Genomic DNA, 25,738 nt, shown 5'->3' with positions numbered 1-25,738 from the left:
GAGCATGGATGAGTCTAGAAATAGCCCATAAGAATAATGAGAACTGAAATCCAAATGAGCCTGGTACAACCAAAAATGTGAAACTTCCTTGAGGACTATCTAACCACCGAACACCTCTAGAGCAGCTGTTAAGCAGTCCCACTGAGGAGCTAATACCCCATGACATGAGCAAATGCAAGACCAATTCCTAATGTCATTTGGACTCCACATCTAAGGAACTTAACACAGACAGAGAAATAAATTCCTGTCTGCTCTACAGAAGAGGCAATTTTCATGGGAGTGTTTGATTAGGAGCTGGTCAGTAGCAAAACCAAAGAAGTTTTGTTCTAATTGAATAGATCAGTTTTGAAGCATGCCTTTATCCAGTAAAATGACCTGAAAATTATTAGAAGCGTTTCTACTCACTATTTAAGATTGTACCTCTGTACTATTCTTTATTTTCTGAAGTTTCCTGGAAAGAGTTTCCTGGAATGTGAGATCATTTCTTCATTTCTCCCATAGGATGTGCGTATACACACACACGCGCGCACACACACACACACACACAAATAATAATTAAAAAAAAGTGTGATGGGTATCTCCTGAAGAAACAAACACACTGCTACTTGCGTGTGCTTTCATGTGCGCACGTAAAGGAAATGGAACCAAGTAAACAAAGCTATATTAACAACAAAAAGTTGAGAGGACTTGAGACGACTTCCTCTCTCATGTAAGGGCAAGGAGGGGAATGGAGATAGCAGCTGTGTAGCCCAGTTCTATTCCCAGCACCCAGGACGTTCACACTGGTTACCAGTTAATGCCTTTCATGCCTTTTAGTCTTCCCTTATATTGAAACTCCTAATGCACAGCAGTACGCTAAGCTATTTCATCTGTCCCAGGCAAGTCCAGCTCCGGCTAAAGCGCTACTCCRGTGCCCTCAGCGTCTGTGGTAGGTGTCTACTGAGTGCCCTTTCATTCGTTTTACTACATCAGCAACAGTGGACCTTGATGCATTCACTCTCTCCTCTTTCCCGTACTCTTTTTTGCTGCGCCTTCAGTTCTTTTCCTCCTCCCCCACCTTCCTCCTCTCCATTTGCAGTGCCCCTCCTCCTGGGCTCCTACCCCTCCTTTTCCCCTCCTCTTTCACAGTCAGAGGCTTGAAAACTTGTTAAAAGCTCTCCCAGTGTTCCAGGTTAGAAAAAACTTTTACGAGGTATCAGCACTTTTCTTTCATTAGTGGGGAAGGAAGGATGAAAAATACAAAACAGCAGTAGACTTTTAAAGTTTAAATAGACAGGTCTGAGTGCCTGAACGTGCTCTTCCATTTTACTCTAACCCTCCATAGAAGTTTTCTTATCCAGTTTCACTGCTGATCAGCAAGGGTAAGTTGCAAGTTTTCCTTTTTCATCTTTACTTTTTCTTCTTTTTGTGTATACTTTTTTTCCTAAAAACACTTCTTCCCCCCCGCAAAAATTTTGTGTTGTTTCGCTCATGGTTGAATATGTTTGAAGCCTAGCTTAAAAAAAAAAAAAAAAAAAAGGAGTAAGTTCTCCTAAAGTGTTAACTTTAAGCGCCTAGGTATTTTTTTTTCTTTTGCAATATGTTTATACTTTTTTTCAAATTTACAGTTTTTCAAGTTCTAACCTTGTTCCGTTAAGAAAGAAACTGGTGAAATTCTGACTGCAAAGCTGGGTTGTAGACTTGTTGCTAACGTGTTGGTAAAATTGCTATTCCGTATACTTATCTAACACTAAATGAACCACTTTAAAGAAAAAATCTAGGTGCGCTTCAGTCTCTTCTGTTGCACTGAAATTGCCTCTGAAGTTCATAACAGTGAGCCCTTCTCCTGAGTGTGTCCCATTTGTGCCCCACACGTTTTGCTTTCATATGGAAATCCTGATTGATGCCTAATAGTTTGTGCAGAACAAGGTTCTTAATTAGGTGCTTTGTTAAATGCTGCAGCTACTGAAGTGATTTTCACGTGGTCTTCCTGATAATTTTCCCCCTTCTTTTAAAATAGATGTGATAAAATCCAGACGTGGGCTAAGGACTTTTAACCTAGTTTGTATATAGTTACTCTGTTTTAGCAACCTCAGTAAAGGATTTTAGCAAAGGAATGTGAGATATCATGATATGCCTTACCACGTTGGCAATGTCTGTGTAAGTCTTGGGTGGATATAAATGAAAGTTTTCTAGGAAGAACTTTGCAAGAATATTCTCAATATGTGTCATACTTCCAATATGACATATTCCCTTTACGTTACCTTGAAGACTCTAATACCAAAATGTGGAGGAAAGGAATGCTTGAGCAACATCTTTTGGAGAACTAAAAAACTTTTTAAGTCGCAAGACTTGGAATGATTCCTTATTGCTRTTGTTGCCTGCCACTTGCCAGTAGTTAAAGAACAACATGAGGACGCAGGAAAAAGAACCTTCAAYTGAAATAAGAAGCACAGAATCTATCTTATCAAGTAGCACGTTCTCCTATTAAACAAGAATATTACGTGCTTATGTGTGTCCTCACATTTTGCCTTAAGATAACCAGTGAGCCTTGTCAAATGACATAATTCTTATGAAGGATTCATTTTAGATTTTAGCATATGAAATTCATGAAAGCCCATGGTAATGGTAACAAAAATGAGCTAAGGAACACCTTCTGTCTGACTTCTGTTTGTGCGTTTGTGCGCATACAGGGAGAAAGTTGGAGGACTTGCGTGAAGCTTTCATCCTGCTTTTTTAACATCTGGACAGCACACTACACTGTAGAATTCAAGCCTCTAGTCTTTGAGATGTTTACTGAAGTGTTTCCTTCAAAAACTTCAAAGCCAAACACTGGCACTGACCCACAATACCTAACAAGCATACAAATGGGAGAAGGGTGAGCAGCAGGCTGAGTTCAGAAGGCAGAGAGCGACACAAGGGATTTGATTTGTGACATAACTCTGAATGCTTATACACTCAGAGACACAAACAGATTAAACATTGTAAAGTTATCGCAGCTCTCATATAATGCAAGCCTGAAAGATTAATTGTATTTGTCTCTGAAATGAACATTAGTTCAGGCTAAGGGATTCCTGTGGGCATGAGGATGATTAGATGACATTGAGCAATATATCTGTTTCATCAGGTACATTGCTATCCTTCCCCTGGTCTCTGGTATCCTGCCAGATGCTACCCACCAAATGCASCTCATATGGAGGCACCTGGCCCATGGTTTATACCACATGCACTTTTCAGAATTCCAGATTTCAAAGTCTGCAAGCATTAACTGCAGAAGGCCTGAGTCGCCCTCAAGTAATTCAGTTTCTTCTCTTAGTTTCAAAGTGAGTTGCGCTCTGTTAGGAGAGGGATGAATTTGGGCAATAACATAAGTGGTGCACCTGACGTACAACAACAGAATGTCAAAGGAAGCGCTTATGGTTGCTTTTGGACCTTTTAGAACTATGCTTTAGAATTAACTTAGGTAGAGGGAGTGCAACATGTAACAGGCAAAAACTCTGGGGGAAGATCCACTAGTGAGTGACTGCCATCAGACAGTCAAAAAAGCAAACTGTTGTGACACTTTAAATTCCAGTTACTGCAACCGTTTAGTGTGTAATCTTTGTCCAGTGGATGAAGTGAACGCAAGTTCATCTGCAGACCTACAAATGAGTTACATTTTTCCAGAGGAATATCTGAAAAACATTCTCTTAATGTTCATAAGATTTCATAAAATTAGCTTTCCCTCTTCCAACCCACTTAAACTGTATCAGTTGTACATCTCACCTGCTTTCTCTGCAATGCTGGCTGCTTTTGGGAAATGCTCAAGTTGATTGAYATTCAAGGTACAGAATCTTCTCTTTTTTGGCTATTTATTTTTATGTGTATTTCAAGCACAAGCTTTTGTAGCAAAATCAAAGGTTTGGCCTATTTCCCAACTGCTTCAGCTGCACAACCCCATTTTAGATCACACTCTAACCCTTATTGCTCTTCCATCCACTAGTATGTGACCTTCTAACACTGTAGTCAGACCTGAGCACATTACCACAGCACTGAGTTTGCATTATTTTCCCTGGAAAATATGAACCAGATGACATGATGAATGCCATAAAATGTCCATAAAAAATAGCTCTAGAATTTCTTAACTGTGGTTTACAAATCAAATTTCTTATATATGTGGTCATCCAAAAATGATGCAGATAAATGCTGTCATATCTCCTGCTGCTCTATGGCTTTTTTCCTGTCTTTACCCACACACAGTAGAACCTGAAAGAAATCCATCTTTTAAAGAGTTGCTAGGCCTATATTAGTCCATCTCCAAAAGGATATAATGCTATAAAGTAATAATCAGTAAGAACTTGTGAAACTCACCTACTCATAATCAGGTATATCCTTAAATTCCTGAAGTACTGAAATGGTACCAATCTATCAGATCAATCTGTATTTTTCGGTGAACTCATTTAAGGAGTTTGGAAATGTTAAGAGAAGTTTACATCCAAAATGCTGAAGAAATATTTCTAGAGGTAATCTTCCATCCATTTAAAACTATTTACAATGCTAGAAAACTTAAATAACTGTTTGATACAAAAACCTTATTTATAGCAAGCAAATAAATATTGTAATAAATTAATAAAAATTCTTTCTGTGTCCTGAAAGTAAGCAGTTAGATCTGATGAATGAATTTTCTCTACAACAAAACAAAGTACTGTGTTTCACAAAACAATAGAATCCACTTAAGCAAAGGAATAATATATTTGTGCCACCACAAGGTTATCTGATTAACAGTACAATGTTATGAATTGATGTGGGGTTTTTATCACTGGCAAATGGTAGTGTGTAACCGATCTCTTTAAAAAAAAAGTTGCTTTTCAAAACTATGTATGAGTAATTCAAGCATGGAATGTTTCCTCCTGGAGTTTATATTGCCAGAGGATATAAATGAAACTTAGCAATTTTGCATGCTGAAGCAAATTAAAAAATAGGTTCTAAATTCTCAAAATATTGCAGGTGTGGGATTAAGTAGGTCAAAACTGAAGTAAATCATCTTACATTATTGGACCAGAGTGGAGTGTAATTAAAAAACAAACAAAATATAACTGCCTAGAAATAACACGTCCTCTGTTTTCTTAATCAAACTTTCAATCTGAAATAATATTTAGACAGTAAAAAAATACGTTGAATCTGAGGAAAGTCTGTTAATTCAGTAGTTTCAAGTCATCAGAAAGCTGACTAATTAAATCAAGTTATTACTTGAAAAAGGCTTCTTCTGTCCACTTCCACTTCGAGGACATGGAGAAAATAGCTTGCCTTTAGAAGAAACTTCACATATTGTGTAGTTACAGACTGTTCTCTGTTTTAACAATCTCAGTTTGAGAAGGAACGCTGTAACATTGCATTCCAGCCTTTTCAGAGACCTCCAAGCTAATGTGCCTGCCTCTTTTCACTAACCTGAACCAATAAAGACAAACAAATCTTTCCTTGGAATGACTAAACCTCCGAATGACTAAAAGGATATGTCAGAGACAAACACACCATATATCCCTCCCAGCTGAAGCTTCCAGATTTAAAAGTCTAAAGTAGGGCTGATCCTTTGATGGGACTACATTCATGTGAAGAACTCATTATGTGAGGAAGGGTCTGAAGGCAACAATAGGTAAACTTCCTCTACACRTGAGAGCAAGCTGACTAAGTGGGCTGAGGAAATGGCCCTAAGATATTTTTTAGGGCTTCAAAGATAATTGACATTTCAGAGCTATCAGAGCAAGTACCTCCCATTATCCTTGCAGACTCTTTCCTATGGGAAAAAAAGAAAGGATGGTAGTTTTTTGTTTGACATCTATTGTTATAATTAAACTTGTCAAATTTATAATCCTATGTTTCCAGTGACTCATTACTTCTTGAAAGAAAATCTCTTTGGTGCTAAAATTTCCTATTTTACGAATTACCCCTTTTTTTTTTTTTTAATAAATGACCTTCACTAGGGAATAGATCCATGATGCAATGGGAAGGAAATCATTTGGACATTATCAAAACTATAAATACCAGGAAGAGATTACTCAGCATGCGCAGGATAAATCTCTCTACCCAGCAGTACCTACTTTAAAAGGGAAGCTTTGTGCTTATTGTTTCTCTTAGGTGCCTGATTTCACATGCTTGTTCATATGGTGCAAGTTAGAATGTAAATTTGTATGCAGATAAGATTACCATGCTCCAATCAAAAAAAATCCTATAGCAATCCTTGTTTTTCTTAGGAATCAAGAAAATTAAGTAAAATATTTCGTTTCTTTTATGTTACCCTGTGTATTTGCAGATATACCTGAGAAGCTGCATGGGTCCCAGAAATGCACACTGTATACTGTAACTGGGGAGAGATGATTTAAACTTGCAGTGTTCAACCCTTGGAATGCACACTGCATGAGTAGTGCATTTATTGAAGGCAACCAGGAGTTGCTTTTAAAACAGAAAGAGCACATTTCCCTTTGTTTCTTGCTAAATCTTTTTCCTTTCATAACAAAACAAAGGAATTTAAATGTAAAAAGACACAGTTACAAAGCTGAAAATACAAAAATTTAAGAAAGCCACAGATAACCAGGAAACCAGTTCCTCCAATATGGTAACAAGAGCTTAGCTGTTTCGTGTATTTAACATGTACTGTTCCTTTTTAAAAGGATAGACAAAGAATACTAATATTGGCTACTGTGCTGCAAACATTAATGTATAAATTTAATTTAGACAGCAAGTTTTATCTGAAGTTAAGCATGGTAAAAACTTTGCAACATTAGGAACTATACTCTTAAATGTATTACCATGTACTGGTATGCAGGAGCTCAGTTTAACACTACTGTAGGAAATTTAGCATATGTTTTATGATGATGCAATTTTAGGTATGCAACCCCAACATTAACTTGATATAACTTTTTGTATTGAAACTATGCTATGTTTTGCTTTCTTTTTCTCTTAAAGAGTGAACATAAAATTTATCATGAGTGATCCACACTCAAGAGAGAGAAATCTTTCACTTATTCCTAGGATATTCAGGCAGAGCCAATAAGTACTTCCACATCCTGATCAGCAGTGTGTTACGGCTGTTTTCTACATCAGCCAGGTGTTGTTGGTCATTGAAATAAGATTGCCATCAGGGAACCTGGGCTGAGCAAACAGTGGTGGCAACCAATGGTCCTCATGGACTTCTTGAAAACAGGAGTAAAATTGGAAAGCTCTTTTTTTGCTGCGCTCTGAGACACCATATGACATTTCTCTTTTCAGTTTCCTTAACTTCCCACTCCACCTGCAGACTAACATACACAAATTAAAACAAAGCTGGCACCACTGTACTATTCGCATTGATCTGTGATTCAGTGCAACAAAACAGTATCGAAGATCTGTCTTGACCATCACTATTTGTTTCTCTTTTTGTCCTTCTTTAGCCAGCATCCTGTGAAGATGGGTGACTGGAGTGCCTTGGGAAAACTTCTTGACAAGGTTCAAGCTTATTCTACTGCAGGAGGGAAAGTGTGGCTCTCTGTCCTCTTTATTTTCCGAATCTTGCTATTAGGGACAGCAGTCGAATCTGCTTGGGGAGATGAACAGTCTGCTTTCCGGTGCAACACTCAACAGCCTGGTTGTGAGAATGTCTGCTATGACAAGTCCTTTCCCATCTCCCATGTGCGCTTCTGGGTTCTGCAGATCATATTTGTGTCTGTACCTACCCTCTTGTACCTGGCACACGTGTTCTATGTGATGAGGAAAGAAGAGAAGCTGAACAAAAGAGAAGAAGAGCTCAAAGTGGTCCAAAATGATGGTGTGAATGTGGATATGCACCTCAAACAAATAGAAATTAAGAAATTCAAGTATGGGATTGAAGAACATGGCAAAGTGAAAATGCGTGGGGGACTGCTCCGTACTTACATCATCAGCATCCTCTTCAAATCTGTCTTTGAGGTGGCTTTCTTGCTGATACAGTGGTACATTTATGGGTTTAGCCTGAATGCCATTTACACCTGTGAGCGAGACCCATGCCCACACAGAGTGGACTGTTTCCTCTCCCGTCCAACTGAGAAAACCATCTTCATTCTCTTCATGCTGGTGGTGTCTTTGGTGTCTCTTGCCTTGAACATTATTGAGCTTTTCTATGTGTTCTTCAAGGGCGTCAAGGATCGCGTGAAAGGGAAAACCGACCCTTACTCTCACAGCGGTACCATGAGCCCTTCCAAGGACTGTGGCTCCCCCAAATATGCTTATTACAATGGCTGTTCCTCACCAACTGCYCCCTTGTCTCCCATGTCTCCCCCTGGGTACAAGCTTGTTACCGGAGACAGGAACAATTCCTCCTGTCGTAACTACAATAAGCAAGCCAGCGAGCAAAACTGGGCCAATTACAGTGCAGAGCAGAACAGGATGGGGCAGGCTGGCAGCACCATCTCCAACTCACATGCCCAGCCCTTCGATTTCCCTGATGAGCAGCAGAACACTAAAAAACTGGYGTCGGGACATGAGCTGCAACCCCTCACCATTGTGGACCAAAGGCCTCCCAGCAGAGCCAGCAGCCGAGCCAGCAGCAGGCCTCGACCTGATGACCTGGAGATCTAAGCTTCTAGCTGCAGTACTTGCTCAACTATGAAACGACGTGCATTGGAAGATGCAGTCAGTGTTGATCTTGTTCCAGTGGAGGTGGTACTTAACAGTCTCAAGCAGGAGATTTTAACAATCATAAAAACAAACAAAAAAGCAAACAAACTTTTAAAATACTTGCTGTTTTGGGGGGGACGTGGGGTTGGTGTGGGGTGGTACAATACGCTTTGGTATTTAATGTAGCTGGTTTAAAGAATTTAAATACTAAAAAAAAAGAAAAAAAGAAAAAAGATAAGTAGTCATTACTAAGGTAGAGGGTTGTTTTTTCTAGAAAGGCTGTAAATATCTGAGTGTATGTGTATGTGTGTACTATTGTGTTTGTTTCTAAAGTATCTTCTGTAATACTGAAACCCAATAATAACTGAACTCACATTTGTCAGGGTGAAGTGCTGCCTGAAGATGAAAACATTTTTCCTATTCAACAAGCAAAAAGTCCAGGATTGCCTCTGATAATTTCCCTGTCAAGAACATTCCATTCTTTAAAAGTGCACTTTGAAGGTAAACTTTCCTATATGGTCCTCCAGGTTGTTGAAAGGCTTCTGTGAGGATAATCTACAGCCTTTGAATCAATCAACTCAAATTTCAGACATGGCCCACCAAAAAATACTTTGGTCACCTGCTTTTCCAAACCTTCATGCAGGTAGATTTTATTATGTGCGTAAGTGGACGGATCCACACTTGTAGAACTAGCATCCACACTCTCTTGCCTACAGCAATATTCATGTCCTGCTGCTCACGTACTGTGTAATTAGCATCATATAAAAAACAGTTTGCTACCACTTGCAGATTTAAGTATTAACTTAGGCAGTCAACTGCCTTTAGTTGATTTTTTCACACCTCTGTGTATATTAGGAATGTACATATGTGTGTGAACATGGTTGAGGAGGTAAATGTATACACAAAACACCCTCAGAAGCATACATTGAGGAACATACTCACACAGAATACTTGCAGTTGACACTTTCTCATGGATATTGTGAAGATGTGGGCCACAATGGTGTTTACATTCTCTGATTCCTTCAATGCAAGTGAAACACGTCATATTTTTTTTTTAATTCTATATAATATTTTCCATGTATCCTAAATGGATGCTTTAAAAAAAATAAAAAGGGCCCAATCCTGGATATCTTTCTCTGCAAAATCTCCCTTTTAATTCAGTGGGAGTTTTGCCTGAATGAAGTCTACAGGATCAAGCCCAAGATATAGTGAACCATGTTCTTGCTGGCATGAGTGATTTTCTTAGATAGAAGTTAGGGATGGAAAAGACCCATTAGGTCACCTAGCCAATCTCYCTGATAGGTAATAATGATGCTTGAATGATAGAAGTTGTAGTACTGTAAGCAAGCTTTAGTCTTTTATGTGAGAAACTTAGAAGAAATGCTTTGTGCTTGTTTAATAATAAAATATGCCTACATGACTTTTGCAGTAACTGGTATTTTTCTTGTACTACRTATTCACATTTACTGAACTGTAATGTCCAGTCCAAGTTTGACAGGACTTTCTAGATGGCTCTAGCAACCTTGGTGTTTACACTTAGATTTTGTTTGAAATGCAAGTGAAAGCTGAAAGGATTTTTAAAGAGTACAATTCTAGCTAATTTATTTGAAATATATGCTCAAAAGAAATCTACCAGTTTCTTCAAATGCGTTGCCTCTTAGTTCAACACAAATTGACCAAGGAAATACATAGCTTGGTTTCATTTTGCAGCAACACAGATAAATGGTTTCATATAATACAGTATATTAATGTGTTTGACATTCCATGTTAAACTACTGTTGCGTTCAACTTCATTGCATGTATGCAACCATAGTCCATCAGATCATGTTGTCTGGAGAACATTAGTCAATAAACTTTTAATTTAGTATAAATATATTTTCTAATTGTCATTTACTGTTTTATAAGTCCACATATCTTTTGTTTCAGTATTATAATCCAGGCTCCTTCCTTCCCTCTTCATTTTCCCCAGTCACACTGTATTTCTGCAATATTCTTGATTTGATCCATCTGGATTTACTTTGAATTGAATTTTACAGGGCTAGATTTAGATACCCTCACACCACTGGAAAAACAAGAACCATTCATGCCATTCCTGCAAAAAAATAGCACTCAGCATGAGCTACTGTAATATAGATCTTGCCCTGAGCCTCAGAATATAAGTATATGTTTATTGGCAAACTATTACAAAGAAGATAATAGTAAGATACTATCACATAATTTTTAAAGCACTTCTTACATACAGCCTGGATCCTACCTTATGAAATCATTGCTTCTAGTATACATTTCCCCATATAATCAGATTGTTTGATTGACATTGTTTTCAATTTCTGGAATGAAATCCTGGTTCCTTTAGAGTCAAAGAGAGTATGCTATTGATTTTGCTAAGGCTGGGATTTCACACACTGCCTACTGCTTCACTTTATAGGTACCTATCCCTAATGAAGACCTACAATGCCTGACTTTCCAGCATTGGACTCTGAAAAAAGGTGGTTCAACTTCTTTTTCATCTGAAAAGTCCAAAAAAAAAAAAGATCATGCAGTTGTCATATTGCTTTCTACTTTCAAATCTGTTTGGTATTTTAAGTCCAAACTTCTTTTCCCTCCTACTAGTAAAGAGGGGAAAATTTAAGCAGGACATTACTAGTGAATTTACAGCTGTTTGAGATACTACACAAGCACCAACACAAGGAATGACTCCTTGAAGTGTTTCTTAAATAATAACAATGAGTCATAGTTTTAAGGCTGGCTTGTCCTAGTTTGTCTRTACAAAGGGAAGAACATTCCAAGCATTTTGTGAGGATCTTCCCTTTGAAAAGGTGGGTACAGAAGCATCCATAGAAGGGCTTACCCTGAGACAGAATTTAGTGTCTCTTAGACAGGCTGATTGTCAGGTACATCCCAAGCTAGAGACTCATTTCCTTAGGACATCTTGGACAATTGATGTAAATTACTACTTCAGTTCCAAGGCTCTTCTCTTTTGATGGTGATGGTATGTGTATATGTGTAGAGGGCAAAGACATGAAACTCACTCCATTGCTCAGTAAAGACAATGGGCCATTTCTCTCACCTGGATTCATATCCGTGGCATCTTCCACACTTCCAAAATCGTCACAATGATAAAATTGTGTGTGCCATTCATCCTACTGTTTATATGCTTTCTCCCACCTTATCTATGTGGAAATAAGGGGATTAAGTCTAAATTTCCCTTTCAGTTTTCTGTACATTTTGAGGAAAATGCGAAGTTATAGTTGTTAATGCATATGTTTAAACATCTCTAGAAGGATATAAGATAGATATTGTGAAAACACACATTCTTGAAGATTATTAAAGGGAAAGAAGAGTCACAAACAAAGCAACAACAAGAAGACAAAAAAAATCAAAATCTGTTGTGTATTTAAAAAATGGTGTTGGTGTTTTGCTTAGAGGTATTTTGAAAAAAGGCTAATTTATCCTAAACTACCACCTCCCCCAGCCATGACTTGAAAAGTCTGTAAAGAGTAAAGCTAAAAGAACAAAAGTTAAAACCAACCTAACATCTATTTGCAGATCATGTAATTTCAAGATATTTTAAATACATGGAGCACACAATGAAAGTTCTTTTCCTAATTTAGAAATGATATTTCCATATTTAAAATGGAAATTAGTATGGGCTGTAGTAATAGCTTGAGAACCAGAACAAACTTTGTGAGTGTACCTGCTACAAAGGTCACACCCTCTGAAATCGGTCATTTTTAAACTATGTACTCATTTATTCTTTCAGAAAAAAGGCTGTCTGCAATGCTGCTGTGTTCCACTGGTACACTTGCCCATCACCAAGTTGGTGTTTCCCTCATAATTTCTCTGCAACTTGGTATCTTTTCAACAAAAAAAAGTAGTAATGTAAGGGTTAGAGTTTCTGAACTCAGACCTGGGAGTAGATCCAAATCTGAAGTTACTTGGAGTGGTTAATGTGGAGTAATGGATATGTCAGACCAAAACATCCACCAGTTTTGATGGTGGCTTTTTCTACCTCACGGAGTCAGGTCCACTTCTTCTAATTCTTGTTGTAATTCCTCAGTGATTCCCAGTCCTCCATTTTCCAGGATTAAAACAAAATATGGCAGAACATGGGATTTACCTGACTCTGCAGAATTTTTTTCCTCTAGTTACTGCTAATCCAAACCTGGTAGGACTAGGCTTTCTACTGAGCTGAGGAACTAACTCTGAAATACAATTTTTTTGAATGCAACATATTACACAAACGCTCAGTTTGGCCATAACCTCCTTTAAGACGTTCTCCTTTCCTTCTCATGCTAGTCACTCCAGTCATTTGCAGTTAGATCTCCTGGAGGATTCTGACCATGGACATGGTGCATATGACCCCTGAGGATTTCTCCAGCAAAACAAGTAATCTCATGGCACAAAGCTGGTGAAGCAACTCCTGCATTACTTTCCTTCCTACTGACAACGCAGAAGATAAGGTCACAAGCATAAGCCATGCCTGAGAAACCACTGCCTAGAGGCTTTCTCTGGCACAGTCCCTTGGAAGTGTTTGAGGGGCCTCCATTTTATTCTAATTTATGATCAAGACTAGTTCTGCACACAATGGCTCCAGAAACATGGGACTATAAGATCAGCTCTACAAACAGATGACTACCTTTCCCTGACTTAAACCACGTGCTTTTTGACTGTGCCTGAGGACATATTCACACCCAGACTCTGTCAGTCCTGGAAACTGTGTCAGATGAAAATTACATGATGCAAATGCATCACTAGATTAAAACAGGAAGAGCCTATTGGTTCTTGTACTTATTCAAAAGCTATTCTGATAGATACAAGAAAGAATGCTTTTCTTAAACTTGTCTTTAGTACTTCCTAATGTACAGCACTACCAATGGAGACTCTGTGAGGCAATATGTGACTCTGTGTGGCATTGTGCATGTGTACCTGCTAATCATTAGCTAGTGGTACTGTGCCTACAGACTGTTTAAATAGATACAACTGCTCAATTTTTACCAACTACCTCCAGAAGGGCTACCCTCAGTCTTTCCTCACGGTTGCCAAAATCCTGCATCCAGTTTACAGACATGCTGGACTTTGCAATGCAAAGACAAACATGTTTTTACAGTGATCATTTTGTGTTAACTCCTTTTAAGTGTTTAAGAAGCATAACACAAGAAGCTAGAGGCCAAGATTCTGGGACAGGCTATACTGGGTTAGTAGGATACAGTAAATGCAGTCATCTGATCAACATTAATGGCTTTCTGGTGCTATGGACTCTCCCACCATTTAAAAAGGCTGAGTCTTTACTGCTATATTGAGGAGAAGTGAATAACAAAATAGACATGTGAGCTAAGACTAGTATAAAAGGAAAAATGTTCAGACATTTAAATTGCTCTTTGAAACAAGCCTAGACCACAGCTGCATACTTCCCGTTGGAACTGACAGGACAGTGAAGAAAATATTCACATGAGTTCCTGGTTTTCTCTCATTTAAATCAATGTAAAAGTTCATTTCAATTTCAGACATAAACTGTTTAGATCCATAAAGAGGTAGTATGACATCTAATTTTCATTAATAAAACTGCAAAGGGAAAGCTTATGAGGATAAGCTATTAAAGTCTTGAATTGTAACCACTTGAATATAGGTAGTCACACTATCTACTCACAACTTTTTTTTCTGCTGTAACTCAACGTAGAGGCAAGTTTATGAAAAATAATCTAAGGTTTGTTTTGTTACAAACAGATACGAACTCTGTAGATGTAGTGAAATGCCCGTATATGATGTCCATGTTAAATCTACACAGGAACTACATAAGTGGATGTAGAGTGCTATATAACAGGCGTCTTTAGCTATACTGGGTTGGGCAGCTGCGGAACAAAATCTTCATTTTGCCTCTTTTTGCCTCTCTTAACCCTTGTTAGAAAGCTGTTCATATTCCAAACAGCTGAGCAGTTCTTCCACGCTGCTGAATACAGACTCTGTTGTTCTCGCTAGCTCTTCTGTGAGCTGTGCTTGGGTGGGAGTCTTTGTATCCCCCTCTTCCTCCTTTTTTTTTTCCATCTGTAAATATAAGCTGTGTAAGGGGAAACCATAAGCAAGCCCCAAATATGTAAGGCTGGGGGAATATAATGACATTAGATAGCAAAATAGTGCAAACATGGAATATACAGACTGGAACTCAGTAGTGCTCTCTGGAATGTCTGCAACTTACTGAATAGGAAAACAGCATGGAAAATATCTTAAGGGATTAGAAAAGCCTCTGGACACTTTAGGATCTTAAAACCACCAATCCTTGCTGAAGCAGGCATTTTCAGTCTCAGCTTCTGCTGAGTCATAGAGTTTACTGCCTTTGAAGACTGAAGTAGCTTGGCTCAAAATTGAAGCTGTTCTGGAAAAGTACAAACCTTCACTAATAACTGTATGTGCATACTCTTCTCAGTGGCATTTACATATAGGTGGACACTCTCCACAGGAAGGCCTCTTCAAAACACAGGCTCTACTTATACGTTGAATTTTCTTAATTTTTGTCCTTGCGTCATTACTTCAAAGTGTTTTGCTGCAAGTATTCTAGAAAGCTTTCAAGTAGCAGTATGTATTTATAGGTCATGTGTTTTGGGAGTCTCATCATAGTCRTTTGAAACCTGAACATAAAGCCAAATATCAGATTGTCGCCTAGGTTTTGTGTGTGCAGGCAAAAAAAGTATTACTTATGAAGAATCTTAACTGGTCTGACCTGGCTTCATCCTGTTGAGGCCAAGACACTTTTGCTGAGTGATGTGAGATGAAAACCCTGCTCCAAGCTTTATTTAGTAAATCAGAATTATGAAAGAAGATGATATTTATAAAGCCGGACTCCCAATCATATTTCTCTGTTCTACTGCTTTACTTTCTTCTTCTATTCAAGTCTCTGCAATTTTAATGCAGGTGCACATACAGGATACAAACATGAACCACGGCCTTGTGTAGCTTGCTGAGGTCTAGGACAATCCCTGAAACTTCTTTGCCTCCATTTTTTTTGTTGGTTCCCCTAGCTCTGTGGCCCTTGCAGTGTCTGTAGACCTCAAAGACTCAGTAGTAGGGTGGATGTTCAGTTAGTGCTGTCAAGGGGTGTGTGTGCAGAGGAAGTGAGTCTGGATTATTTCCTGTAGGATTCTAAAGAAACTCTAGGCAAAAGAGCCACCCACTGTTCCTTGGCCTGAAAAGTCTAGCTGAGACAGTCGCCTTCTCCCGCCACCCACTTCTTATCTGCATGTCACTTATGCAATGGGTGTTTAATGTTTTGCACTGAAAATGCTTTCTGCCGTGATTATTTTTCCTTGCATCATGTGGTAAGGAGAATTCAAATATCTTAGAACATTCTGTTCTATTAAATATATATTAATTAACAAGCTGGTACTTCTCAAATTGCAGCATTTCATTTGGAATGAATTTCACAGGTATTAACTATCATAATTAACTTTTGGCTGGACAGCTTAGAAAACCTTTTGTATTTCTCCTTACAGTAGTCCGCACTTGTTTCAATCACTTTCTTTTTTATAGTACTTTATAATTAAGGAAGACAGCAGAGGAACTCAGGGTGCTAGTTATCTACCTTACCATGCTGCGCAGATGCAGTGAAAGTGCGAGGACATGGAATTTGTCCAAACTTTCCTCCCACCTTAGTCCCAAAGCAACTTAAAGGTAGGCTTCTACTAATGATGATGTATACCATATAAATAATAATAATACCTAGAGTTCCACTGATACAGCACTTTTCATCTTCAAAGCACTTTGAAAACACCGTGTAATTAGTGTGCTATGGAGTCATCTCTTATGTTACACCATGAACACCAGTGCTACCCACCATGAGAGCCAAAAAGGGAATCTGAACAGCCACAGAGATTATACATAACCTCTATTATCACAAGATTAAATGGAAAATGCTGAGCAAGGGTATTTTAGTATTTCATGCAAGAGRAGGATCCACAAGTAGCAGGAAGCCAGTCTCCCTAAGATAAGGAAACAGGAAAGTTTTCTTTGCTAGTAATCTACCACTTCAGATCTCTAAACACATTTTACCTTGAACTATGCCTCAGTCAAGCTGGCAGCAGATCACAGGTAGATTATCTCATTACATGTAGTCTTCATCCTTATGCGACTTGAACGCATCCCTCTTTTTTTTTTTTATTAAAAAAGCTTTAATTTGAAGGAGCCAAAAAGATCGTGTAAACATAACAAATATTAAATGTGTTTCTACCGACTTTAGTGGAATGTCCAGGGGAGCAGTTTATTCTGAGTACACCGTCAGAGACTGACAAACCAGTTGAGCACAGCTTAAAGGTTATAATATTTTCCAAGCGTTTCCAGCATGTGTGCAACAATTCCTTTTGTATATCCGGGAGTTTGCTCTTTAAACCAGCTGAGCATTTGCTGGAGATTAACTTCCCAACATGAGTATACAAACAGTCTTTTCCAAAATGCTGTCATTAACAAAAGAGAAGAAAAAAGAGCAGTAGCAACCCATTCAATCTGGGGAATATTACAGTGCAGAGGAACAGAACATTTTGGACAAAGGAAACTTGGAGTAATGCTGAACTTTCATCATTTCTATCTTCCCCAAACTCTTATGCTAGATAGCATATGTTTTCTCAGCATAAAAACTTATGTGCTTTATTTGCTTTTTTCAAATAATCTTTTCTTATACAGATTTAACAGGGCAGCTGTATGCCCTTTTAAGCCATAGTACATGTTAACAGTCATTTGAGGAGTAATTTTAAGCCTAGATTTCAAAAGGTGTGATCATGCAGAAGTAATAGTACTTCCCATGAAGTTAATGAACACATGCATCCGCATGCTTTGATTTTTTCTCCATTTTAGGATCAGTATTTTTTTAAAAAAATGGTGTTTTTCCCTGTTATATTTAAATATTACACAAACCCATAAACATAACCATATGTCAGAATGAGGTTTTTGGTGATGAGTGATGGTTTGGACTCAGCCTCTCCACTTTTATTTTTATTGCTTTTTCATTTGCTTTAGGTGAAATATATTCTCTCTGTATGTTATATTCAGCATATTTTTAGCTGTTGCTAGACTGCTTAAGGAAAAGTCAGCAGACGACCTCAAGCATGTCAGAGGTACATCCGAAAGCTTTCTTTCTCTTTCCCATGGTGCATCAGGACAGTTTCGTCAGCAAAGCCACARCAACCAGCCATCTGCAAATAGGAAATGCTGTCCTGGAAAAGCAGCAAAGCAAGAGTTAGGCTGGGGACAAGCAGCAAGATGAATCATCTGGGCACTCCTTCCATGTTTTGAGCAACCACAGCTGCCTCAGTTGTCTATCAAAAGAAGTTTGCATCCCATGCCAGCTGTACAATGGTGGAGCTGCCCATCTCAGAGCAGGAGGAAGGAAAGGGAGTGACTAGGCACTGTGGGAGGTGGTGTAGGAAAAAAGTTGACAAATGGGAAACGGATGTCCAAAAAGAAAGGGTTGCAATACAGTAGGTGTTCTGTGATCTCTGCATATGCAACAAAAATGGAATTTTGAATTTGGGATTACAGTGTTAAAAGTGTTGGAGGTGAGAATCTCAAAGCTTAAGTCTTCAGAAACTCATGGGGTTCCTCTGGCCTGACAGTGCATTCCTTTGAAATACATGCTGAATAAATATCCAGTCTCTCAGCAGAGAACAGTGGTTCACTTCAGAATTCTGCTGAGCAGCATACAGCTGGATGTGATGGGTGCAGTGAAGTCCAAGGGAGTGAGGATGAAATTAATTCTCATTTTTTTTGCAGATTCAGATTTCTCATTTTCAAAACCATTTGTAAAGCTACATCTTCCCACCTGCCTGTGCCTTCTTCCATGCTGCTCCTTGTCTTAGTTTTTACTTATACTCTTGGATCCCATCTGCACCCTGTGGCATTTCACTTTAAAAGCCATTAGCTCTTCTTTTCTTAGTGCTGTTTTCCATTGCTCTGGACCATACTTAGACAAGCCTTTCAAAGTGTGAGCTTTTCAGGCAGGGATTCCGTTCACCAAATGTCCAAGTCTAATGTAAATAGTTCATTTGTAGCAGCATATAAAGAACTGATCTGTTAATAGTGAGAGGTATTAGACAAAGCGGAAAGCTCCGTTTTGTAGGTTTTTAGAACTAAAGTATCAGAAAAATCATTCCTATGGCAACTGCATGCTTTTGGGTCCTTCAATGAATGTACAAGAGAATGAACTGAAAGTCTTATGTAGGCAATATTTGTGATGAATGTATACCTTTTACTTCCCAATCCCATGGATTTTTAGCTTCCTTGATTCACTCCCGAAAAATTCAAAATTGTCAWATCTTTTCTAAAGTCGTATTTAGTGAAGTTGCCATCAACACATAGTGTCTCACGTGACATTTGAACGTCTGAACTAGGCCTTGTTTAAGCCAAAAGCAATGACTTCCCTTGCATAGGGCACTAGAAGAAGACTCAGTACATCTCCATGTTGTGACTGAGTGACCTTGAGTACTGAACTTCCTTTCTGAAAAATTGTTATTGTCCTCCTATCCTTTGTCTGCCTTATATACGGAAATTGTAAGCTTTGGGGAAAAGGGCATGATTAGTTTATGTAGGGCTAGACTTAGCTGAGAAGCATGGACAGCTCACCTTCAGAGAGAGGATAYGACCACTGCTCTCAGCTGTCCACCTTATCGCCACTGCAGGAACATCTGGCCCACTTATCAGTCAGCTCCTAGACAGATTTCATTTGCAAATCACTATTCTAAGGCAGATTCCATGCAGTAATAATTTAAATTGAGTCTCACTGTAACCAGGTGGGTCAGGAGCAGATTCATGAATAGATCTGCTCTCTGTGCAATGTAGGTGGAGCAGACAGCTGGGCAGCTACCTTGTCTTCCATCCCAACCGATGCCACCATTGTTTGTCTGTCAAAATCATATAGAAAGAAATTTGGCTACCAAGAAAATCTGGTGCACTTGAGTAAAGCTGGTCAGAAGGTCTTCTGTTTTCCACATGCATTTAGTTTTGCAGGAGAAAAAAGAAAGCAGAATCTGAAAATTCCAGCTGAGAATGTAGAAAGGGGGGATTCATTTTTGGAAAAGCTACCTCAAGTCTTCATAGTAGTTGTTGTTTAAACTAGGCTTCCCTACCCGTATTTCGGGTTATTTTAAAAATGCCATGATGCACTGTGGTCAGCCCTCTTGTTGTGTTTCCCTGGAAACCCCAAATATGTTGCACCAGAGGAAATATTCTTTTCTGTTCATGAATATTCATAAATATGCAAAACCAAACCTGATCATGGATCTTGATCTTATGTAAAAAGTCTTGTAACTGTTTTTTCATTAAATGCTCTAATTAACTTAAATGTCCTAATCAAGAATGATAACAGTTTTGTTTTGGCTGAAAGTGAGCAGAAAGGGGCATGAGCTTAAACAATTCGAGACAGAAATTGTCTTTGCCAGTGGGATACGGGACATCTTTTGCATACTGAGGTGCTTAGGTTTTACTGCGGCACAGACAAAAAAACCCTCAGGATCAAAAGGTACAAGCAGAAAACCATGAAATCCCCTCTAGTATTGCTTCATTTTTAAACAGCTGCTTCACAAGTGGAGATATATTGGTACCTGGTGCTTTTCATGCTGGGTGCCAGGCTCGCCACAGGTAGCTTGATGAGGTTCTTGTGTCCCCTGGAGGATCTGATTGAAGGGAAAGCAAGTGGCTGAAGTGCTGAAAAAGGAAACAGGTCTAACTGCTGCTGGGAACTCCTGCTGCAGGGTGGGGAGCCTCCGCAGTGATGCTTACGTGCCTGAAATCTAGCCAGCTTTGGGTGTTTGGTTAGTCCTGCACTTGACAAATCAGTTCTCAGAATCCCTCCTATGCATACCTTTATTTTGAAAGCTTTGGGTGAGTGCTACCTCAGTCTATTTTTAACAGCAACACTTTCCATGATTAGATTTTAATGCTATTTATTTATTTATTTAAACCAAACCAACAGTTCTGCATAAGCTGAACATTCCAGCGGGCATCACACTCAGCCATGCAGAGGTTTCTAAATCTAGTTTAAATTACATTCCTTGAATGGTAGAAAAAGCTGGGTCATGTGCCGAAGCTYGGTGAGGAATAACAGAGTCACTCCTTCATAGACTGCAAAAACTTTAAGAAAAGATAAACAGCTTTGTTAAAGCTCTGACTGCACTGTCTACACACAGCAATTGCCCATTGCTTTTTTTCCCCTCCTAGTTGAAGGTGTCCTGCTTACAGTCTCACTGTCTGCCATAATGGAGCCCAGCCCCCTATACGTGCACTGAAGATAAAGGGAATGAAAGGCTTTGGATAATTACACCCAGTGTCTCACTCAGTTATTTCCTTGCAGGTATCTAGAGTGCAATGCTTATAGCTGCCTTCCTCCTGCAYAGGTAGCAAAGACAGGTATGAAAATTAGGCATTTTTCAAAAACACTTTTTCCCAGACAAAGAGAGCTTCTCTCCAGATCTGTGATACTACTGCTTCCAAGACTCAGTACTAGAGCCTGGTAGGCAGGGAGAGTGCGCTTACCATTTGCATCAATGTTAATAAAATAAATAGCTTATGTTAAAATTAGCAGTGGGCAAACTGTTTCAGTTAAAACAAGAATTGTCCTGGATTGTTGCCAGTCCTCAAACTAAATTCACGCCAATTTTATTTTTAAGCTTTACAAGTAATAAAAAGTAATAAGCATGCAATGTGTATATAGACATACATATAGTGAATAGCTCAGGGATTAGAAAAAGATGTATTTCGCATCTGGAGCCCCAGCTTTGCACATACATATGCATGCAAATAACTTTACTCACATGAATTTTCCCCTGGTGCCATGCACTATTTCCTGTCTAATCAGGCAGCAGTGTATACAAAGGGCTTTAATGCATAAGGGTGCTATAACCTGCAGAACATCACTGCCTGATGCACCAAACGCAGAAAGCTGACACTTGTTAAGAGGACAAAGCTGGCACCAATTAAACCACGTCCAGCACATCGGCTCCACTTGCTGAAAGCAGAGTCATCCCCAAGTGTTGTGTTAGGGAGTACAACCAGCCCTGCCTACAGAAGGATGTGGCTTCCAAATATCATGCATTGCATATAATCTATTGCATAAACTGAAGCAGGGGGGAAGGAAGGATGGAAAGGATGAGGCTCCACTGGGCTGCAGCCTCAGAAAGGAAGATCGACTGGATGTGCATGTGGAGCATGGGGTTATTTTGAGGAGTGGGGGGAAGGTAAGGGGGTGTTGTTCATGTACTTTACTTTGCACATCGTAAACTTCATTTCTCAGGGATTTTATTTTAGCAGCTCAGAAACAGATCATTCCCATGTGAGGTTTCACAGCACCAAATTGTGAACATAAGGGTGGTTGGGTTTTTTTGTTTGGATTTCTTCTTTTCATCTTCAAATGTTTTGGGGTAGGTKGGTGTGACTCTGCCTCTGCAACTGTGTGCGTGTGTGATAGTCATGTGTGAGGGTGTGAGGATGCCTAACGTAAATGCCAGACTGTCTGCCTAAACTTTAATGAAAATAGTTTCACTGCTTATGCAGGTCTGACCTGGCCTACAGAGTGACACATGGTGCTACTCAGCACAGCCAGACATCTAACGCCTCTCTGATTTCTCTTCCTAGGAACAGGTCAGCAGGGACATTGCCCATGGCCTACCCTGGCATCTCAGGAAAACATAGGTTGTCTCTCCTTCTTTGCAGATTGAGAAGCCTTTCCAGTGTAATTGCTCTCTTGTATTTCCACCGAGTTTTTGGCTCTCCACAACTCTTGCTTGTATATATCTTCCAGAGTGGAAATGTGGCTTTAYAGCCACCTTCTTTCAAATTCATTATGACCATCCTTCACACCCTCCAGTTTTTCTAAGAATAGCAAGATAATACTTTGGCTCTGTATGTGGGTATTGATGAATGATAGAGCCTGCTAGAAGGGCCACCTAAAGATATAGAGTTAACTATTTAATTTGAATGATAAGTGTATTTTAAGTGCCTCAATACTAAAAATGTTTTTCTTGCTGTAATCCAGGGCTGGAGGAACTACTCTAGGCCCCTGCCAGTACTGGCAAATCTGCTTGGTACCAGATATATAGGAGTGAGGACTTTCAAATATGAATTCCCAGTGGTAGAAGAACAGGAGCTTCTAGTTCTGCTCCAGGTTTGGATGATGCCTTGATATCCTGTGGCTTAAATCCTGGTATATATGGGTTTGCCAGATTATGCAGACTTCTAAACATGATTATTATCTGCCCCTGTACACTTACCACTGTGAATCAGTTAATAATATGAGGCAGCTTCTTCTAGAACAGCTCTCACCCTGCCTTAGTACACACAATGTATGCTGAACAGAAGATCTTTTTGTCCAAAAAAGTAATGAAACACAGTAAAACTGCAGGAGACTGACTTGTAAAATGAAATTAAAATGCTGCCTGAGGACCTCCCTAGAATTAGCTGAGTTACAGACACTTTAGAATGCATATTAATTGGGCCATATGGTCCAATATTTAAACAAAGGCAAGTATTTTGGTTGGCCAGAGTGTTCAGGAGAGACTTTAGAACAAAGCTTTCACAGCCTTGATGAAGTTTGTGATCAGTCGGTGGAAATGTTTACCTTACAATAAACTCAGAAGACTCTGTCTTGCCCTGGGATGACACACCAGAGCTCATTGCTGTGCAGCTTTGTAGAATCAGCTGCAATGCCTGCACATGTTTGCTTATCCCCAATTTCCTTGCAAAAGACCAAGACAGGCTTGTGAGGCATTGCCCAGAGGAAAGGGTGTCATARGACCTATCTCCCTTGAGGCAAGCGCATGTGGAGGAAGAAGGCTGCCTGCAGCCTGCCAGCCTCCAGGTGCCAGGACATATTGCTGGTGGACTCTGCGCGAGGCAGGCTGACGTGCTGGAGCTGTTGCCCAGCATTGCCTATGCCCCATCCTCCCTTCTCTCAAGGACYGTGGGACCCTCCTGCAGTGGGACAGTGTGAGCATTTCCTGGAGCTGCCCTTCTGCTTAGTCTCATTACATGAAGATGAGGCAAGAGCCAAGAGAAAAACCACCTGTACCAGCATAGGCAGCAAATAGATCCAAACAGAGCAATTTAGTGCGGAGGCTTTGAGCCTCCTTGTGAAAGAAGGTGGACTGGGGAGTTGCAAGGGGGAAGCTATTGCAGGTTGAGCCCATGAGCTGCACTCACTCCCTAATCATGCTGTAAGCCCAGGTAAAACCATTCTTGTATACTTTTGCACCAGTGGATGTGTATTTCCTATTGTATTTAATGTCATTTACACATGGGARATGATAGCTCCCTTATAAGAAAACTTGACCCGGGAGAAGCCTATCAGGATATTTTTCTTGCATTTCTGCAAAACCAATGGGTTATAGCTATTTAACTTAGGTTCATTAGGTGACTCATTGTGTTATGCATTTAATATATTTCACATGGACAATGTTACATTTCTTTTCAACAAGTAATTTAAAAGAGCTGTTCATAAAATGAAAGACACAAACAATCTGTCTCTGAGCCACTGTCTTACGTCCTGTTCAACTTTGCCACATTTTCTTGTTTTTAAATTCCTCATCTTAAAAATATGAGTCAACATAAATAACTTTGAATCTGTTACCTTATTAACCAATGGCTGGTGAGTCTACCCATAAAATATTTACATAGACAACACTCTTGTACTAGTAATGTATTTTCACATTACTTAGTAATTTAAAACATGTCAACCACTTCCAAAGAGTAGAAACAATCCAAACATGGAACTGATGTTGACCTTAAAAGGCTGCTCCTCTTTTTTTTAAGTCAAGCAGCAATCATTACCACAATATTATCACTGTGCATTCTTCATACAACTCCTTATCAGCAATCGCCCCAAATATAACTCTAAATGGTAAGGAAAAGAGCAGATGGAAAAGGCAGATAGTACATCAACAGCATGTCCTTTAMGGGAGCTTGTGGAAGATCATATGGAAAATATAACATCTGAATATTAATGAGGAAAATTAGTAAATTATATATTTGGCTATTTTATAAAGCTAATGAACTGTGTGTCTGGCTATTTGAATCTGCATCCATTCTTTCTTTGCATCATAAGAGTGTGCATTAATATGTATATATATTTATGTATACTTACTTATATGTACACGTGTGCATGAGTACATTTATAATATGCGTGTGTGTGTATTATGTTATTTTTTTCCTGTTTTCACAGTCCTGTTTATTCTGTTATCAGGGGACCAGGTGATGGAACAGGAAGCAGAGCATTTAGTGTGTACTCAAGCTCTGGAGTACAGCATGTGCTAACCTTCTAGTAACCTAGACTGGGAAAAAATACTATCCTCTCTTTTCCCAGGGCAATTAATAAAATGAAATTTTAGCTCCCCAAACCACAGTACAATGACATAGTATGAGCTGGAGCTGGTGAAAGAATAGATAACTTTGATTTATTTATTTATCCTATATCATACATGGCATTTTTCAATGTGTTCAACAGCAAAGGATGGTAGTCCCCATGTTGCATAATAAATGACATGCATGTCCTTTGGCAGATGCTCAGCCAATACAGCCAACTAACTAATTAAAATGCCTTATATATTAAAAAAAAAAGAAAAAAAAAACAATAAAAATGTACAACAGCCTCCCCCTTTACCGTCTCTCCCTCTATCTCAGAGCACTTTTCCAGCGTTAACAATATGACTCAGAAAGTTGTCCACTAAGCGTAGTATCTTAATCACACTGTTCCCTACAGACTGGAGCAGATCAGAGAAACAATAAAACCTCTGTCACATACAGGACAGAAAACCTGATAGCACCACAGTCCTCAGGGGACAGGTAGGTACCGAGGAATTTTGGGGCAGTTTTCATGCTCTTACCAGCTAGTTAGTTATTCTGCTTCTGTAGTTCAAGTTTGTTATATATTTTAGGGTTGAGAAAAAAAGCAAAAAAAAAATTTTTTTTTCCTTTCACCTTTATCTCTGTATTTCACCTATAGTAGTATGGGAACACAATTTCTCTATTAAACTGATATTTGCTAGAGGACATACAATATTCAAGCAAATGGAGACCTATATCTGAGCCTGTAGACACTGTGAAAAGTTTCAGTTTGAATTTTCCATTTTTTTTCAATATTCTACTGTTATTAGTCAGACTTTTGCTGTTTTTTTTCCTGATCAAA

General features: G+C 39.0%; 1 protein-coding gene across 1 annotated transcript; it reads left to right on the top strand.

Annotated features, from left to right (window-relative positions):
• Nucleotides 1-1,198: 1,198 nt before the first annotated feature.
• On the top strand, nucleotides 1,199-8,782 carry GJA1 (gap junction protein alpha 1). The gene is made up of 2 exons (XM_026080456.1): nucleotides 1,199-1,361; nucleotides 7,386-8,782. The coding sequence occupies exon 2, from the start codon at nucleotides 7,402-7,404 to the stop codon at nucleotides 8,545-8,547; it is 1,146 nt and encodes a 381-aa protein (XP_025936241.1). The 5' UTR covers nucleotides 1,199-1,361; nucleotides 7,386-7,401; the 3' UTR covers nucleotides 8,548-8,782.
• Nucleotides 8,783-25,738: the final 16,956 nt, after the last annotated feature.

This window comes from Apteryx rowi, unplaced genomic scaffold, assembly GCF_003343035.1.
Source record: "Apteryx rowi isolate R43461 unplaced genomic scaffold, aptRow1 scaffold_521, whole genome shotgun sequence".
NCBI lineage: Eukaryota > Metazoa > Chordata > Aves > Apterygiformes > Apterygidae > Apteryx > Apteryx rowi.
This window is presented reverse-complemented; position numbering and strand designations above follow the sequence as displayed.